Here is a 19,045-nt window from a genome sequence, read left to right as displayed (position 1 = left end):
TCTTGGTCTCGGGGTGTGTATAGATGTGTGGGGGGTTGTACCTGGTAACTGTATCCCCTTCCTCCTTTCAGCCTTTCATCTTGACACAAAGCCCAGTCAGCTGTCCCACTCTCTTTGATAACGTCCTCGTCTCTGTTATGAGCTTCATGTCTTCCAGAGGATCCTATTGCTTGATCAGTGGGAGGGTTCTGCAAAATCCACATAAAAGTGATTCTGGATTTCTGGATTACTGAACATGTTATTGTATGAAGCGAAAATAAGGAACTAGTGTCAATATCATTGTATTATCACTTTAAAAGTACATTTTAAATGTGTTTTTTTTACTTGAGCATTCAAAAGTCATTCATTTTTCTGTTCTTCACAGAGATTCCAGAATTAGTTTCCTTTTAAAATTTACAAGCTTACACATACCATATCAAAGTTTAGACAAAGCCACTCAAAGAAGAGTTCTCTCACTCTGTTACCCCAGGGGTCAGTTCTTGGTCTCCTTCTGTTCTACCTGTATACAAAATCACTGGGATTGGTGATAAGCTCACGGTTTCTCTTACCACAGCTATGCTAATGACACCCATCTATACTTTGACTTTCCCCTATTCACCTCCTCAATCTCACAGAAGATATCTGGCTGCAGTTCCTGTATCTCTTCCTGGATGGAGACCCATCACTTAAAACTGAATCTCAACAAGACAGAACTGAAAGCACTCCCCAATGTTGGACCCCTCAATCATCACTGACTTCAGAGGAATGAGTGGTGAAGGAGCGCGGGAGAGTGCTGGACGAACAGAGAAAAAAGAATGAGCATCATTCTCCATAACGATGAGCATGAAAGAAGAGGGAGTGTGAAGAGGATGAGCACAATAACTGGAAGATGAAAGGAAGGGATCATGTCAGTGGGTGATTAAGAGGAATGTCAGTCAGCACGCAGCATCTGCTTCCCTTTACACCAGTTACTCAGCTCTCTCTCTGAGCCGTGCCCGTTCATGAGGTTTGGAATCCTCTCCATCCTCATGCTTCTCTCTTGTGCTCACTGTGTCTCCATGTCAGTCATAGACTTCAGACATGTAAACTGAAGTATATTAAAGGAAACATACTCAGGTGAGCTGGTGAATGTGAACGGAATCAGCATGTTGTGGTCTGGGGCTGAATCAAAATTTCAATGCTGCATCTATATTTCAGATGGGAAGGGATTGTGGGCTGCCAAATGATCTGGACCTCACTGGGATCATCTGGAACTATTTATGTGAAGCCTGTATGCCAGCGTCACTTCATTCGTATGCCTGTGTGGAAGCTGTTCTAGCAAAAGTAAAAATGCAGTGAATTTCATTCGTCTTTGCTGAAAGGAGGACCTGCTTAGTTGGTGACTGACTTTTGTCTTATGACTGAGCTTCTGGTGTTTCCAACATAGATCAGAACATTTGTTGTGTCACATTGTGACAATACGTCATGATGAGCGGACCAATAGAAACGGTCCATTACTTTAAATGATTAACATACATAAATGTACTGGAATATAATTTCTTAACTACAGTAGTACAAGTATGATTGTCATTGGCCACTTTATTAGAAAGCTTTACTTGCAGCTCCTCCCTGCTGGTGTACAGTAAGTAAACATTAGGCCATCTGTTAACACACATTTCGTGCTAGCCATCATCTAGGCTTTCATTACTGGTCAGTTTCTGACCACAGAGCCACTCTTGATGTGTGTAAAAACCCAAGCAACACTACTATGCCTATACACTTGTATCAGCTCCATACACGCTACTGGCTTGCTGCAGTCCACCACCCATATAATATCTGGTCAGCATTGGTTTTGTGGTCAGAAACTGACTGATAATGTTCACCCCAGTGTTATTATACAGTCTTAGAAAAGACAGCTCTTCAAGGGTTCTTTAGGAATGAAAATAAACACTCAAAGAACCCTTTGGATGATTAAAGAGTTTATCGCATTGTGAAATGGTTTTACAGATTGATGGAGAATGTGCTATAGATGGTTCTATACAGAACACTTTTGAAAAGGGTTCCATATAGCACCAAAAAGGGTTCTTCTTTTGCTATTGTCACGCTTGACACAATAGAAGAACACTTTTGGTGTTATACAGAACCCTTTTCAAAAAGGTTCTATATCAGTCTTGGCTCTTTATAGAACCATTTTCTTTTCTAAAGGACCCTTAAGAACAATTCTTTTTAAATGTTTAGTTAACTGAAACTATTACTAAAATGAAAACTAGCATTGGAAAATATGCTGGTTAACTGTAAAGTACAATAAGACACAAATAGTAAATCAAAACTATAAAGTCCACTGCAAAACTAACTAAAATAAAATACAACTGCTGAGTAAAAAACACTTTAGTTTTAATTTTTTAACTAAACTATAACTGTTATAACTAAACAAACTATAACTAAACTAAAACTGTTACTTTTTTTTAGAAAATAAAAACTAAAGTTATTAATGCACATTGAAGACTAACTGAAATTGAACTAAAAAAAATAACAACACAAAATAACATCTAAATGAAAATAAAACTAATAACTAATACAAATTTTAAAACTATTTTTTAAAACTTTTTCTTTATTACAACTTCAATTCTTTGCAGGAGACTTCAGTTTTGCAAAGAAATCTGCCGGGATATTTTTCCACACCTACCAAGTTCAGTCTTAGAAGTTGGTTGAACTTTCCACCCATGATCCAAGTTATCCCACCCATTTGATGTTTACCTGTGGATTTTTTTCAGATCTGAAGCAAGAGTGGGCTTTCTCTTAAAAAATGAAAACACTGTTTATTTGATTGTAACTATTTTGCTGGTCTACCAGGTCTTACAGTACCATTTATTCTATATCTTTATATTTTTCTACATCTATATATATATATTTCCCTTTAATGGCTGGAAATTAAATGAACAAAAAGTGGCCTCTTTTTCACAGTAATGTATACAGTGGATCTATTAGGCTGGTCATAAATGGGTCAATAAGTGAAACTACAAAGCAGATGTTTCTAATAAATTGCCTAAATGACCAGTCTAGGTGTCAACAAACACTGTCTAACCTGGACCTAGAAATGGACATCAGTAACTCGTCCTGTATAGCAGTCAGTGTAAGTGTTGAAACCAACACTATTGACCAAATGAACAGAGACTCGCAGACACCTACAATGTTTGTCCAAGTCAAAACCTATTTTTCTAAGCAGTGCCTCTCTGTAACACAACGTAACAGAGTGTGTTTGTTTCCCCGCTGCGCATTCCAGAGCCAGATCCTGGCTGGCCACTTCTGGGGCTGTTCCAGATAAGCGTGCTGGAAACCGGAGAGCAGAACTGATCAAAAACATTCCTAACATCAAACCCTTCTCCTTATATAGGGTGCTCGCTTCTCCCACTATGAGGTCTAGATTTTTTTTTCGAGCCAGGAGAGCGTCCATATGTGTGCATTCAATCACCTCTCCATATGTACACCATTACTCCTCCATTCCCTTGGCAAACATGCATAACTTGGGTTCATTTCTCTAAAGTCAGACTTGCGTATGAAAAAGAGCTTTTGTTTATTGAAAGCCGAGAAGACGCTGTTCCAGGTACCTTTGAAGTGTGAGTGGATGAATAGCTGTATAATCTAAACCATTCACGGCTGCACACGCATGTGCATGCACATGCCTGCGCACACACACACACACACACACACACACACACACACACACACATACACAAGTCACCAAACTTTCACCTCAACTTCAGGCATTGGAGCTGAGTGACTCTATGCTGCCCCCTTCTGATCAAATTAGATAAAACAATGGCATGACCTCCAGGCCTCTGCCAAACTACACCGGCTGACTGACACTGTTTACTCTGCAGTCCTTTATAGCTCACATAGCATGTTATCAACATCTGATTCTTATCACTTACTCTCAGAAGAATGGAAATGATACACATAAACATCTTCAGCATGACCAAACACTGTCATTTAATATCGATTTTGCCATACAAACCATTTGTGCAAAATAGTTTTATCACAATTACAAAGAAATCAAGGCCACATGGTTGATATATCAAGAGTGTAAACTGTTTGTCATGTATACAATGCATTCTTAAAGAAGTCTGCTCTACAGAGAGCAGGAGAAAATGATTCACAGTCTTTAATATTAAGTGGTTTTTGGCTTGGTGTATAAGTAGGTATGCTTACAAAACAAATGCCTGCATAAACCTTCAGATATTCTCGGACGCAGATTTTAAGAGCACTTACAAGGAAATAAATGTCCAGGAAAAAGATGGAGGATGGATCGTCCAGGTGAGTTTACATCATAAATATGATCACTACACGCCGAGAGGTTTGGGCAATTTTTGACTTGCTTTTGTCTCACATAGTTAGAAGTATAAGAATATTGCAATATTACTATAAAAACCATGATATAAAATTGTACAAAAATAAACCACTGATCCAAACAGCAGTTATTACATGCATAATAAGGTTATGTTCACTTGTGATATGCCATAATGTGTTATGACACTGAGACTAGAAAGCATTTCTGTACCCTGAACCTTGATTGTCTGAAACATGGGAATAAAAAAATGGGGCATCTGCATTTAATAGTTGCATAGCAACAAACTCAAAAAATAACAAGAAATATCTACTGACTGGACAATGGAACTAATCCTTGTTAAGTGTTATTTAAGCTCCTGGTCTGAACAGTCAGCACAGTGATGTAATAATACTAACAGGCAGATACAGTATTAATCATGAACACTACAAGTGAAGAATGAGAGAAAAGCACATTAACTTCATTTCTACAGCAACATAGGAAAACTCTGCCCCCTGGTGGAACCTGGTATACATTGCAGCCTGGACAGCTAATTTTGCTAATGAGACACTTTAAAGAAGAAGAAACTGCTTTAGTATATTTGTTTCTCACGGGTTGCTGATATAGGTTATAAAGTGAATCAGACAAATGTGATTGTGATATTCTAATCCTGAACAAAACTGTGGTCGCTAACACAATAAACTATGTAACAGCCGGAAGGAAAAGCTAAGCTAATGACAATGTAAAGTGTGGTGTATGGTTTGCCATTCGCACTTTTTACTGAAGCCCAAAGTGACCACAAAGTCTCCTATATATAAAGGACACTGAAATCCTTTCACTGTGTTGCATCTTACTCTAAGCACATCTTGCTGCAGTCTGTGAATACCCTGCATCATAAAGCTGTCTTTTCCTTAGTCCTCTTTACTGCATATTGTATATGACAACAAACTACGCATTATACTCTACTAGACTCCAAACATGGAAGGCTTTCAGACTACACAGTGATGTGGTTTTCTGTATAGACAAAAACTTGTTCAATTCAACAAAATTTCAGGCTGAAATTGATAAGGCAACAACTTTTCAAGAAGTGATTTCAGAAGAAAAAGTAGTGGACAGTAAGTACATGAGCACTGTGTGAAACAAACATCATTGCTGAACCAAAGGATTGACTGTGGTGAACCTCTAGAGACTGATCTGTAATTTCATGTCCTTTTGATGTCTCCTGGGAAGATTTCAGCTCCTCACATTGATAGAAGAGGAACAATGAAAGGGATCAATGAGGGCTCAAGCTGCACAGTCCATTTGAAATGTCTTGAGGCAGATGTTGTTGAAAGAAGTATGACTATACTCTAATTTCAAGGCCACATGAGGCTTCCTTTGCAAGAAACAGTCGTTTCGCTCAAACATGCAGCTAGGAAAGAGTCTTCTTCAGGCATCATACCAACATCATCTGAAGAGGAGATGAGGAGACTGCTCACGTTTTTTTTTTTTTTAACTTTTCATACACTTTTCATATAAAAAACACATAAGCATATAAATCTTTACATTCTATTCAGGGTATTTTTTGTATTTACAAAGTGAAAGAGGAACATTTTTAAAAATATCAATAATTATAATCATTTACAAAAGGAAAATTTACAAGTCGGCGGTGATGACCGATTCACTGTACATGAGTCTGTTGGAGTCGGCCAGCAGTGCCGCTTGAGCTGGGTCCAGCGGCAACCCCTTCTGTGGCATGTGTCCAAACATGGGCACTGCGCCACCCTGCACGGCCGGCATGGCGGTCAGAGCCACGCAGTGAGAGAGCAATGGAGTATTGGCGTCATGGTTGGAGCCTGTTGAAGGCACGCTGGTCACATGACCGGTGCTGGTCGAGCCGCTGGCACTGCTGGGTGAGCGGCTCTTGGGTGGAGGGCAGTGCTGGACCACCCGGGTTGGCGCCTGAGTTGGGGCAAAGTGGGCAGCTGGGAACGCAGCATAGCCTGGTGGAATTGCATAGCCGTTAACAGGAATGAAACGTTGGTTCTGCGATATTGGCGCTGCCATGAAGCCTGCGATCTGGCCTGGAGGTAGCCCTTGGGGAGCCCCATAGATGTAGCCAGCATAGCGCGGGCTGCTGAGGTTGCTGACTGGGCTGGCGCTGAGAGAGGTGGTCTGGGTGGTGGCATTGCCCCCGGATGGGGTGCTGGAGCTTGCATGAGATGACAGACCCTCCCAGGCACGCAAACGGGCATGGATGTCTTTAAACCTGGGCCTCCGGGCGGGACCCTCCTGCCAGCATTCGGTCATTAGAGCATACATACGTGGAGGGCAATCCTCAGGACATGGTAAAAGCTGCCTCTTGCGCACCATCTCCATCACCTCCTGGTTGCTAAAGCCATAATAGGGCTGGAGGCCAAAGCTGAAAATCTCCCAGAGCACCACCCCAAATGCCCAAATATCAGAGTCTGTGGTGAACTTGCCGTACGCAATGGCTTCCGGAGGCATCCAGCGTATGGGAAGCAGGGTTTTAGGCTGGACACGGTAGTAATCAGATGCATAGATCTCCCTGGACAGTCCCAGGTCAGAGATCTTCACGTGTAGCTGTTCCCCTACCAGTATGTTCCTGGCTGCGAGGTCCTTATGGACAAAAAAGTGGCTGGACAGGTACTCCATCCCTGCTGCTACTTGAGTGGCTAGGTGCAGGAAGTCTCCATGGTCCAGACTGGACTTTACGGTTCCATCCTCATCACTACTGCAACCCACGTCCGAGTGTGGGGAGCGCATGATGAGGAATTCGTGAAGGTCTCCGAGGGCCAGGAACTCAAAAAGCATGCAGACGGGCTGCTCCTGGGTTACCACGCCTAGCAGACACACCACATTAGGGTGGTGGAGTTCAGACAGGACTGACGCCTCCTGCTGGAAGTCCCCCCACTGTTGTGGGCTGGAGAAGTCCTTCAAAGTCTTGATGGCCACCAGCTGAGCGTGCTCCATGCCTGGAAGATACAGATGACCCTTGTAGATCTTGCCAAAGTTGCACTCGCCCAGCTCCTCCATGAAGCGCACAGCTGACAGAGGAAGCTCCTTGGCCTTGCTCTGAAGTGGAGGAGATTAGAGAGACATATTAAGAGTGCATTGTGGTTCATGGCCTATCAATCATGTTTGTATATGTTCCTTAATTAGGTTTAGCTTCATGCCTTAAAATAACAGAACCACTTTACAACAAGACTTTCCTTATAAATGGTTGAAAATTAGTTTATTATTGGTCAATAATTTGGTCATAAACACCTTAGAAATCATTAATAAGCAATTATAACACATATAAAAGGGAAACAGTGACCTGTTAAACCTCAGATCTTGCTAGTTACTTATTTTACTTTGTCTTATTTGCGAGTCATCATCATACCTGTCAGCTTCATCAGATATTTGTGTTCATCAGATATAACAGGTCACTGTTGCCCTTTTTATTTAAGTGTTATAACCACTTATTAAGGATTATTTAAAGATGTCAATTACCTAATTAATAAGAATAATTGAAGTTTAAACTATTCATGAACGTTTTTATGAAGGGTAGTCTTGATGTAAAGTGGTACCCAAATAATATTTTGGCAAAAATCTAATTTGTTAGATTATGTAATAATTGATATGTTTGGTGTCCAAATTTTGCTTCTTTAGTTTTGCACTAGAGCTAATGTAGCTAACAAACTAATGGAAGCTTATACCCCACCACTTAGCATTGTGCAAACCGCACAATTACCTAACTCAACTTACCTAACTCCTCACACGCTTGCTTCCAACCATGTCAAATTGTTTAGTAATCTCAGTAGATTTGCTTTTGTGGTTTCTTACAGAATGCTAGCATCTATATATCTAAGATCACCTGTACTAGGCCATTTACAACAAGTAAAAGAACTTCTATCCTAAAACATACGAGCGATCATTGGGATCCACACTTCTGCATTATGTACAAGTTGTAGGGAGTGTATTGTTTTTTAGGGCAGCCCATTAAAAATGACATTACAAAAGTTAATTGAACTTGTAACAATTTCATGTACAAGTTTTTCTGCATCGTTCTGGGATAGAAAACGCCTAACTTTACAATATTTCTTAAATGATCAAATGCAGCTTTAGAAACAATTTACATGAGGAATAAAACAAAGATCAGCACCTAAAATTAAACTCTGGTCTGTACTTCAAATTAGACCTATGATGCACAAATACTTAATGTCTCACAAATCAGTTAACTGCTTGGATTTTGTATCTTTTGTCCAAATTAAGCTGCAATGTCCAAATTAAGTTACAAGAACAATTTATTAGCCTGTTAACAGAATCTCGACTTGGAATGGAAGTGTATAATCATCTATATGAAAATTTACCTACCAAAAAATCAGCTATGAAAATCTCTATGAAAATCTATGTTTATTTTTTAATCACTTCCTAGAAGTAGGGTATAGAGTGAGCAACAATCCTGAAATGGAACCTTGTGCAACTCTACTAATTTTAGATTTCCCAATATTTTAGATTTTATATTTCCAAACGCTACAAAAACTGCTAAATATGGATCAAACCATTCTAAAGCTGTGTCTGAGAGGCCTGCCCTGTTTTCAAGTTGATAAAATCAGGATCTCGTGATCAGCTATATGGATTGCTACACTGAGATCCAGCATTTTATTACTAAAAACGTTACATGAAATCATAAATCATTCAGTTTACAACTACAAATACAAATCTTTTACTGCTGAATATTGCTTTGATGCAGCTGTCTGAGATCTGGCTTTGAGATTTAACCTCTTTCTGTGGCCTCTGTCTTCCGTTGTGCCCTGTAGTTGAACAGAGACTAAAGACCTGAACAGACACCCACACATTAATGTGATACATCTGCTTACATCAACACTTTAGAACCGTCGTCAAGAGTTGATCTATACTGGCTAGCAGGAGATGCTGAACATCTTCAGCAGAAGTGAAATCAACCCACTCATTTCAAAGTGAGACGCCAGTCATTTCAGTCAAATACAAGTAATCATTTTCAATCATAAAGAGGAGGTGAAGAGTCTGGCTCGACTCACTTCCACAGGGAATTCTACTCTATCCATACAACACCTACACTCACAATGGCTGAGACTTGTCGAGATGAGTCACTAGCCTGTAGATTTTTTGTAATAACCTTTCTTCAAGGCCCATTTCTGCACAAGTTATATCACTGATATTGAATATAAACTTTATGAACTGTCATGCCGCAACTATATCCCAATCATAACAACAGAAATATTATTATAGCCTAAGCTTTTCATGTTTTATTAGTAACATCTCAACAGATAAAACATTTCACTTCATCTACTGATGTAATCCACAAGACTGGCCAGCAGTGCCAAGGCAGTGGCCCATGAGAGAGTGAGATGATAGGGAAAAGAATAAAAGATTCCAGTAACCTTTAGAGGTAAAATGAAATTCCAGTCAGAAAGCAGAAAGAGGGAAGTGAAGAACTCTTATGAAAGTGACAGCTGGTTTGTGTTAGGATCAGCTCTACCCGAGGCTAACCACATCTCAACCCTGATCTACTCATCCTGGATGACCTCTGGGTGACCCTGCTCTGAACTTTACCTCGTAGCTGAGCCCTTAAAAGAGTGTTGCAAACATGGTACATGGAGCTGATCAAACATCAGTGGTTGGTTATGTTTCATACACACTGTGCAAAAGTCAGAGACTACCATTTATTTAATGTCTGGTCAAAATGTCATTCAGTAGAAGTTACATTAGGACATTAGACATAAGCTCATCCATTTGCATAAGGAAGGAGAAAGTCAAAAGACAGGAAGTGAAAAAAAGATAGAGAGAAGATATTGAGTTCTGAAAGATACAGGGAAAATCCGACTCCTAGCATCCAAACAAGACCTGTTAGCCCAACAAAACTGTCACTATCAGATAAACTACTGCAGTAGAGATGAAAAGCCCCACTCTTGCTTTATATCTGTTATATTATTGCTTCTATCTGCAAGAAGACAACTCAACTCTATGGCTCTAAAAGGATGTGTAGCCGTTAAGAAGCCATTACTGAGAAAAGAAAATAGACAAGAACATTTGCAAAACAGACAAAGAAGCTGCTGGTGTTCTCAGAACAATGGACTGACCACCCCAGAGTCCATACCTCCACACTGAATATGTTTGGGATTACTTGGATGATAAGAAGCAGAAAATTCAACCAACTTCAAAGACAGAACTGTGCAGGTGTGGGCTTTTTTCTCTGACACTAAGAAATAAAAAGCATGTACCTGAGGGTTGTTTTGACTGGAAATTAAACAAATGAAAGGTGGTCTCTGACTTTAGCATGGGAATGCACACATTTTAAACAAGTGAATTCAATGCATAGGGTTTTAGTGAGTGAAGGAAACAGACGAGAGAGGCTGTGTGTATGCGTTTGAGAGAGAGGTGGTGGTGGGGTGCAATAGCTTATAGTGCAGTCATAAATCTTTGCGTCACTAGTGTGTAAAGCCCTGTGTAAACTCCTCTCGTTCTTCCGTCTTATGGGTGACTGCACTGTTGGCCAAGGTAAAGTCTAGTCATATATAAAGGCCTGTAAACACACTATACTGTCTATTTCACTGAAAGAAGACCAGAAAACAGTGACTCTCTCAGTACAAACAGCCTACAAACATCACTGAAAAAGATTAACGGGAATTAGAATTGATGAGATTTACAATGAAAATGATTTGTTTTAGATTCAAGTGATCCTACTAGTCATAGTTAACCAGGGGTTGCATTAACTAGCTTATGTAATGTGTAGAACGTTGTGTAATTGGTTGTTTCACATCATTTCAAATTTCAAACATTTAGGAAATATTTAATTTATAAAGTAGAAATTATGAATTAAGAACTTGTTTTGTGTGAGCTTTAGCAGTAATGGGCCGTTCATTGCTACTGAAAGCTCTACCAAACACACTTTTTAATGGATTTTGTGTCTGTAAATTAAAACACTTTGGTTGTTTTTCTCTGACTCTTTTCTTTTTGACTCTTTTGTTTCCTAAGTAGACCTAATGCTAGCTTTAGACTCCACACACGCCTTAACACTAGAGACTGCCTTTAGCCTGTGTATTTTAATGGAGCTCTTCATGCTCAGATGAAATCTGTCATCATCAGATAGGAGCTCATATGATACAACTGATGCATTGCACTTCTGATTTCTGAACGTTTTCACTATGTAGATATGATAAATGTGTGTGCCAGTGGGCCCCCACTGAGTGGAGTCAAAACACTGTTGAGAAGGCAGAGGAGGCCTCATTTGAAGTCGCCTTGAATGTAAGGAATGTAGAAAGCACAATAATGACAATGTGATGGTCCTCAGATTCCTCAGCCCCAGTTAGATTGTATCCATATGGCCCCTCTTTTTTACCCCCTTCAGCTCTGCTGTTTTAACTTTTTGGAAAATAAGGATAAAATATTTAAATTAAATTAATTTACACACTTTTCCGCTTAGCACAGATGCAAGCGATCAGCCAAGAGATGTTTGGTGTCTGGAATTAGCTTCTTTAGTTTTGCACTGGAGCTACGATGTAGCTAACATGCAATGGAAACTTATTCCCCATCACTGCACAAACTGCATGTTTCAGTCATGCATCTCATCGAGTTGTACTAACAAGTAGACTTACTTATTTGGGTTGTGACACTGTATGACATTTTTATTTGACAAAAATCAGTCTTCAAGATTGTTCTTATAGATAACACTGTGTCATACAAAACCTACAAAACAGCATATTAGAAACCACATAAGCATACCTATTTACTTGACTCGTGACGAGTTAAGCATGCAAAATACTAATCAGTAGGGTAGAAAGAGAAAGATTATAAAAGAGGAGGAGACAGTTCACCAGTTGAAAAATGAATGGGAAATACCATAACCTCATGTAGTGTTTTTTACAGGAAACGTCCCACCTTTCAATAAAAATGGTCATTCGGCTAGCTGGTAATCCTCAAGTGGGAAAAGCCCTCCCTCGTTGTGTAGATATGTGTGTACGCAATAACCAGAAGAACATGAAAAACATGCTTATTGTGTGTTGTTTGAGAAAATGCTACACATTATTTTTGCATTTTTTACCAGATTTTAGTAGTGATTTCAAAATGTTTTTGTGATTTTATTCTAAGGGATTATATGACTGAACAATAGCTGCCCAGGGGCATTGCCAAGTGGACAGCTTTTCCTATAAAACTTTGAAATACATTAGCCCTGTAGCACAAGTACAAAAATAACGAAGCAAATTTCAGACCCCAAACATGTCTTGGCAACTACTTTGGCATAAAAGTAGAATTATGTAAATCTGCTCTTTTGCTGAAATGGGCCTTTAAGACTTTTACAGTAAACTGTTCAGGTGCTTGCTTTTTAGCGACTTCTCTCACCTTCGGCTTGTAGGCAGGGAGCATGGACATCTCCACATTCTGGCCGCGCACAGGCTTGGGCTGACGCTGGGCAGGAGGGCGTGAGGCTTTCTGGTTGTTCCGGCACACACAGATGAAGAAGAACAACAAGGCGATGGCTAGAGGAATGGCCACACTGGGGACCAGGATATACAGGATCTCCACACTGCCTCCACGCTTTTCTTTAGAGTCTGACCAGCACAAACAACATCAACACTCTGTGTGAGAGCTGAAATAGCAAGCTGTCCGCAAAAATGTCCCTCCAGATTTGAATAACAAACTGCTCAGTTTGCATCAATCATCTAGACAACTTTCATCCTATTGAAATACTGTTTCCTTAAAATGCTGCTATCTTAAGCACTAAAACATTTGAAAGCCATAAAACTATTTTAACTATTTATTCTAACTATTTTTGTAAGAACAGTCATTTACAGTTAACAAGATATCTGGGCAAGCAAAACGTCACACTGTGTAAGGTTTTAAAGGAGTAGTTCAGCAAAAAAACCTAACTTATACAACTTTACCCCTACACAAAATGTAGCTCTTCAGCCAAGACATATATGGTATAGAGCTATGACGCTACTAAGGCTAACTAGTAATGGAAGCTTATAGCCATTGATTAGCATTTAAACTGAATGAGATCATCTGCTCGCCTCAAATCATAATAAGTTGGTAAATAATCTCAAGCAGACTTGCTTAAGTGGTTTCTGGTGCTGTATGTCATACTATTATATATAAAAGTGCACAGATGAGAAGATATAAAGTGTGTCATACAGCTACAAACACTCATAGTAGCCATCTTGAATGAATTTTCTAGATTTTACATCATGTCCTACAGTGTGGACTACAATTTTTGCCAAACTATTCCTTTAATGCTCCCCTAAACCAGGAACTAGGGTGTTTCTTACCACATGGAGGGATGTCACACAGTTCCATGCGCACGCTCTCGTCCAGAGTGAAGCACCAGGGAGCCTCGTGCTTGTTGCCGGGGTTACGACAGTACGAGTGGCCGCCGTTGAGCTCTGGGTAGCGGACGGCCAGATAGTTGTGGCTGTGAGGGTACTGCGAGTTCCAGGGCTGGCACTGTCGGCCGGATTTAGTCACACTGGTCGTCCCACGATAGTCTGAGCCGCTGCTGTTGAAGCATTTGTGATCTGAGCCAGGAAGGAAAAACAGGCAGTACACAAATTAGGTCAAATTACACAACAAGAAATCTTCACTCAGCGGTTTCTTACAAAGAACAAATAACTCATCAAAATAATCAGTACACTGTAAAACATGGAACAGGGCAGAGGTTGATTTAAGGTGTTTTAAGGGTGAATAAAAATCCTTCATTTTTGTAAAAAAATGCTTTTGCTGATCTAAACTAAAATAAAACCAGTTTGATTACTTGTTAATACAGTATTTTTTTAGGCTGAAGTGACTTTCTGTCAGTGACAGAGTATACTGTCACTGTCGGAACAAATTTTGCAATTCCAAAATGGCAACTTTCTAGGAAAAGGAAATATTAAAAAAAACAGAAAACAAACAAAAACGAAAGTACAATGTTTTGTCCTGACAGCAGCAATATATAGCTTAATATTAATCAATGCCTTTAAAACCTAAAGCCTGTACTGCTTGACTACGAATAATGGATTTAACCATCTCATCTGTTAACTCTCAGGTTTAGTGGATGTGTTTGAGTAGGGGAACTACTAAACTGTGGTGGACACTGGCCCTCCAGGATCAGAGTTGTGCCACTCGGGAGCCATAACTTCCCGAGGGCACTAGCAAGAGCATGAGAAAATGCTCACATATTGAAAAGATGTGCTTACTTTTATTGATGGACTCAGCCATGGGTATTCCTATCCTCATGCAGTTGGCTGCCTCAGGGCTGTCTGACGCGGCCAGGTCATCACAGTTGGGCAGTTTGAGGCGTTTGAGGATGAGGGGGTTGGAGCGGGCGATGATGTACTCAGTCTTACACAGGTCATTCTCTAGAATCTCACACTCATCCTTACACAGGTCCCGCGGTTTGTCTATCCCAGAGCTGCGGTCACATGTTGGGAAGGCGAAGTGGCAAAGAGAGGGGATGGCAAACTGAGAGCAGCGATCTGATAGGTGGTTGGAGGTGCCAATCATGGTGAATGCAGCTGGAGAGGAAGGGGAGATGAAGGAATATTGAACAGTTAATGTACACTACAGATACACATACATCCCTACAAACATATAGACAACAATGCACATCACGTAACACAGCTTGTGCATCTCTGTTGTTCTACTTTCTGCAAAGTGCTTGAGATGCTGCTTTGGGCTAGAATGATAATCACAGAGAATTCCAGGCCTCAGATGTTCTCACACTGCTAGAACTGGGAGTGCACTTTTAGAAAACACTTAGAGAAAAGCCAAGCTATTGTTGAAGGCCGTTTTAGTGCAGCCTTTCGGCGCACCATACTGTGATTTAGTACCATGACCTCCAGAAGACCGTTGCATTGATCCCATGATAAGAGGCAGAGGCTGCTTTTAGCTCAGTGTGGCTCCTGAGCTTGTGTAATCCTCATGGACAATAATAGGGAGTTATCAAAATACAGAAATGAGACTGGTCTCTGGGGCAATATATTTTCTAACCCAGAGGACTGTGAATGTCCTTAAAAGACAGTGCTGGCTCTGGTTCCATCACATTTCTGACGCTGCGCTGGCTCAAACAATAACAAGAAGCAGAAAAAACATTTTGGTCTATATATATTCTCTTCATGCACTGGCAGTAAAATGATGGGTTCTGGTAGTTCTGTTATACTGTGCGGTTATTTTGCTGCCATGATATGGGTCTACACGTCCCCTTAGAGGGAAGGGTCACTGCAAATCAATACAATGTTATTCTGACTGATCATCTTTATCCTATGATGACACATTTCTATCCTGATAGGAGTGGTCTAATCCAGGATGACAATGTCCCCATTCACAGGGCGCAAGGGTTTACTAAACTATGAAAATGATGCAAATCGTATGCTATGATCTTTAATCACCAGATCTCAGCCAAAGTGAACACCAATGGGAGACTTTGGAGAGACAGTACTGTCTACCACCGTAATTAAAATGAATAGAAGAAATGTCCTTTGGAAGAACAGAGTTCCATCACTCCAAACTAGTTCCAGAGACTTATATAATCTATGCCAAGGAGCACTGAAGTTGTTCAGGCAGCTTGTGGTGGCCCAAAACCTTACTGAGGCACTTATGTTGTGAAGGGTCTTAGAATGGGTTGAGGTAGATTATTTTCCAACACAAATCACCAGATTAAAATCCCAATGTGGACTACATTGAGAAATGTATGGAAAAGATAAATCCAACGACTATGGATGTGGACAGCAGTAAAAATTCATTGGAAATGCACCATATATCCAAAAGTATCCAGATGAATCCAGAAGTAGGGAATTCAGTTACTTTAAAGTGCATCTGCTGCAAACACAGCAGGTATAGTCTCCAAAGAAAAGCACTGCCAAGAGAAGAGGACATTCTGACATTGAGCTGTGGAGCAGTGCAGCTGTGTTCTCTAGAGTGAGGGAACACCACTCAATATCTTTGGGAAGAGCTGGAGTGGCATTTGTGATCCAGAACTAAACATCCAACATCAGTACCTTAATGCTTTTGGGGTTGGGTGCAATCAAATCCTCACAGCAATGTTCCAACATCTGGTATAAAGCCTTCTCAGAAGATTAGAAACTGTTACAGACTATTAATACCCTCAATTTCAGAAGAAACATTAGATGATCTGATACGTGCAACACTATTCAAAATACTCCTAATTGTCCACTTTCTATGCTTAACATTAATTGTCTTGTGTTTATCAGTGGTCATTACAGACAACATTCGAGCAGTTCTGTTTTTTAAGTGGTACACAGTAACCTCTGCAGAAGTGAGGGCAGACAAGCTGGTGTTATGTCCGCTGAGGGTAGAGTGACTCAGACTATAGGCAACCTTTGTGATAAGTCCACTAAGCAGGGCAGAAGTTCATAAGGAAGAAATGAAGTACTGCACCAGTTATTTGAGTTTCGATCTCTCCCTGCATCTGCAGCGAATCTACAAAGATGCTTCTGTTCCCAATGAAACGAGCACAGGCGATTCCTCTGTAGGGCTGGCAGAAGCCTTCCTCATCAAAGTCCTCACTGAAAGATTCGACACAGAAAAGAGAAGGTTAATGTCATGAATCAGAATGGAGAAAACCAGTAACACATGCTACAAACAACTTCTGAAAAGGAAAACTGTCATTGCAAACTTGGCAGGAACACTAATGCACCAATAGAAAGTCTATTTGTTGCAGTTTAAGTCAGAAATTAGGTTCAAGTATTAAGTCTCATTTTGGTTTCACCTAAAAACTTGAAGGTTACTGACCATTGAAAGAATTGCATTCTAAGAAAACAGTGCAGTTTCATATGATAAACACAAGGGGGCAGCAAGAATCACAGCATTATAAAACCAGCCCAAGGTTCGGTGTGAGACCGCTCGTCTTAACTCACTGCCTGGTACTCAGTCCTGACTCAGTTAAGTTGTCTAACACATGAGAAAAACATATTCCGCCTCAATATATTGCAGGTTTAGAAGAATAAAGAATACAAAACAACATTTCAATATAGAAGGGAAAAGAATTATTGCTCTGTGCACATATAAAGAGGAGCATGACATCTGCAGTAATTTGAACCATATGGATGGGTGGTTCTCTGTGTTTGAGAAAGAGGCGATGTCTGAGGGATCATGGTTTTACTCCACAGTGACATGCCACATGCCTTTTCCTCAATGATGTCATACTACTGCACATCAGTGAGGTCACCAAAAGCAGAACAGTTCCTTTGAGTTATAAAGACTGAGGACACAGCATTATTTCATAATTAACAGAGCTGTCAGCATAAAAGATAGAATGAAATAATTACATAAAAATATGTAGTTGGACATCATTCTAACTGCTGTAGGTTCTTGCAAGAAAAAAAAGCCAGACACTACCCTTCATTTAATTTCCACTCAAAACAGCCATTAAGTACAAGTTTTTCATTTTTCTGCCTCACGAACAAAGGAGAAAATACATATTTAACCGAAAATTACACAGAAGCCTCAACAGATAAATATACTATTAAATCCTTCAGTATTTAGTGTGTCCACTCTTTTCTTTTTTTCACAGCTTCCATTCTTTTTGATACTTGCTTAAAGTTTTTCCAGGGAAATTTGTCCACACCTCCAAAGTTCAGTCTTAGAAGTTGGTTGCATTTTCTGCTTCTCACAATCCAAGTAATCCCAAACACATTCAGTGAAATAAAAAAAAATCACTCCAGCTTGGACAACAGAAATATGGAGATGGGTCCCACAGCTGCTCAATGTGTATGTCAAAGGACTGTGTTTGTGGATGTGGCCGCAGACTGGAGGCGAAATAACAAGGGCGAACAGAAAGCTCTAAAGTGCCCATATATAAACATGTATGTATTTAAGTCTGTGTTTGTATCTTTAGGTGGTCTGGCACGCTCTGTTTGGGGAACCAGTGCAGATACCACTGTTCAATGGATCAGAGCCAGCAGGAGTGCCAGGGGGTGTATCCGCATTTCAACACTTTAGCTAATTACAAGAAGTAAAAAGGGTGAGACAATTATGTAATGTTAAATCCATGTTAACGCAAAACATCAACCTTTAGAAGTCTAGAGTTATTAACGTAGTTTTGCTGTGCTACTTAAACATAATTACCTAATGATATGACATAGTTACATACTTAGAAAATGAATTACATTTACAATTAATTTCATTTTTGTAATGACAGCTTCAAATCTGCACTTCTGACTTCATGTCTGTTTCAATGTCAACAAATGACAAAACAAGGCAAAAATGGCAAAACAAGACTCCAATACCTTCTCATGTACTTGCTAACACAAACATGGTATTGAATAGAAGTTTAGAATCCGTCACTCAACAGAATGTCCTTATGTGCTTCAATTAACTATAAGTGAGAAATGATTTGTATAAAATTACACCATGCTTTTGTTATCCTTGATAACTGACTGCTAAGGCTCTATACTAGGCTTAGACACACAAAAAATGCTAAAAAATGAGTATCCCAATCCAGCACAACCTGCAGACCCAGCAGAAAGTGCATGGCTAAGGTGTTGAGCATATGGAGATGTCAAATGTTGCCTGCCTGCGCAGCGGAGAGAATGGATTTGGCTTGTGGATGTTAGTGCAGAAGCCCCTGAGTTTCATAAAAGCACTGCAGCTCTCTCCACCCAGCAGCGCTATCTGGAGGAATCCTGTCATCGTCCAGCTTCTTCCCTTAAAAAGCGTTCAGCAGCTCTAAACACGTCTCTAAAACCATTTTCAAGCAGTCATCCAGTGTTTGTCACGCCACAGGGTGATCAATATAGAACG

General features: G+C 40.1%; 1 protein-coding gene across 1 annotated transcript in view; it reads right to left on the bottom strand.

The window, feature by feature from the left end:
* Positions 1 to 5,847: 5,847 nt before the first annotated feature.
* The window catches only part of ror1 (receptor tyrosine kinase-like orphan receptor 1), a 148,173-nt gene continuing 134,975 nt past the window's right edge, over positions 5,848 to 19,045 (bottom strand). The window contains exons 5-9 of the mRNA XM_036570227.1: positions 16,682 to 16,809; positions 14,482 to 14,799; positions 13,576 to 13,821; positions 12,650 to 12,858; positions 5,848 to 7,357 (exon numbers count right to left, since the gene is read on the bottom strand). Of these exons, the coding sequence (XP_036426120.1) occupies positions 5,918 to 7,357; positions 12,650 to 12,858; positions 13,576 to 13,821; positions 14,482 to 14,799; positions 16,682 to 16,809 (2,341 nt within the window). The 3' untranslated portion in view covers positions 5,848 to 5,917. The remainder of the gene's footprint in view (positions 7,358 to 12,649; positions 12,859 to 13,575; positions 13,822 to 14,481; positions 14,800 to 16,681; positions 16,810 to 19,045) is intronic.

Source organism: Colossoma macropomum, unplaced genomic scaffold (assembly GCF_904425465.1).
Source record: "Colossoma macropomum unplaced genomic scaffold, Colossoma_macropomum, whole genome shotgun sequence".
NCBI classification, from domain to species: domain Eukaryota; kingdom Metazoa; phylum Chordata; class Actinopteri; order Characiformes; family Serrasalmidae; genus Colossoma; species Colossoma macropomum.
Note: the sequence above shows the minus strand (reverse complement) of the source record. Positions and strands in the feature narration are given on the sequence as shown.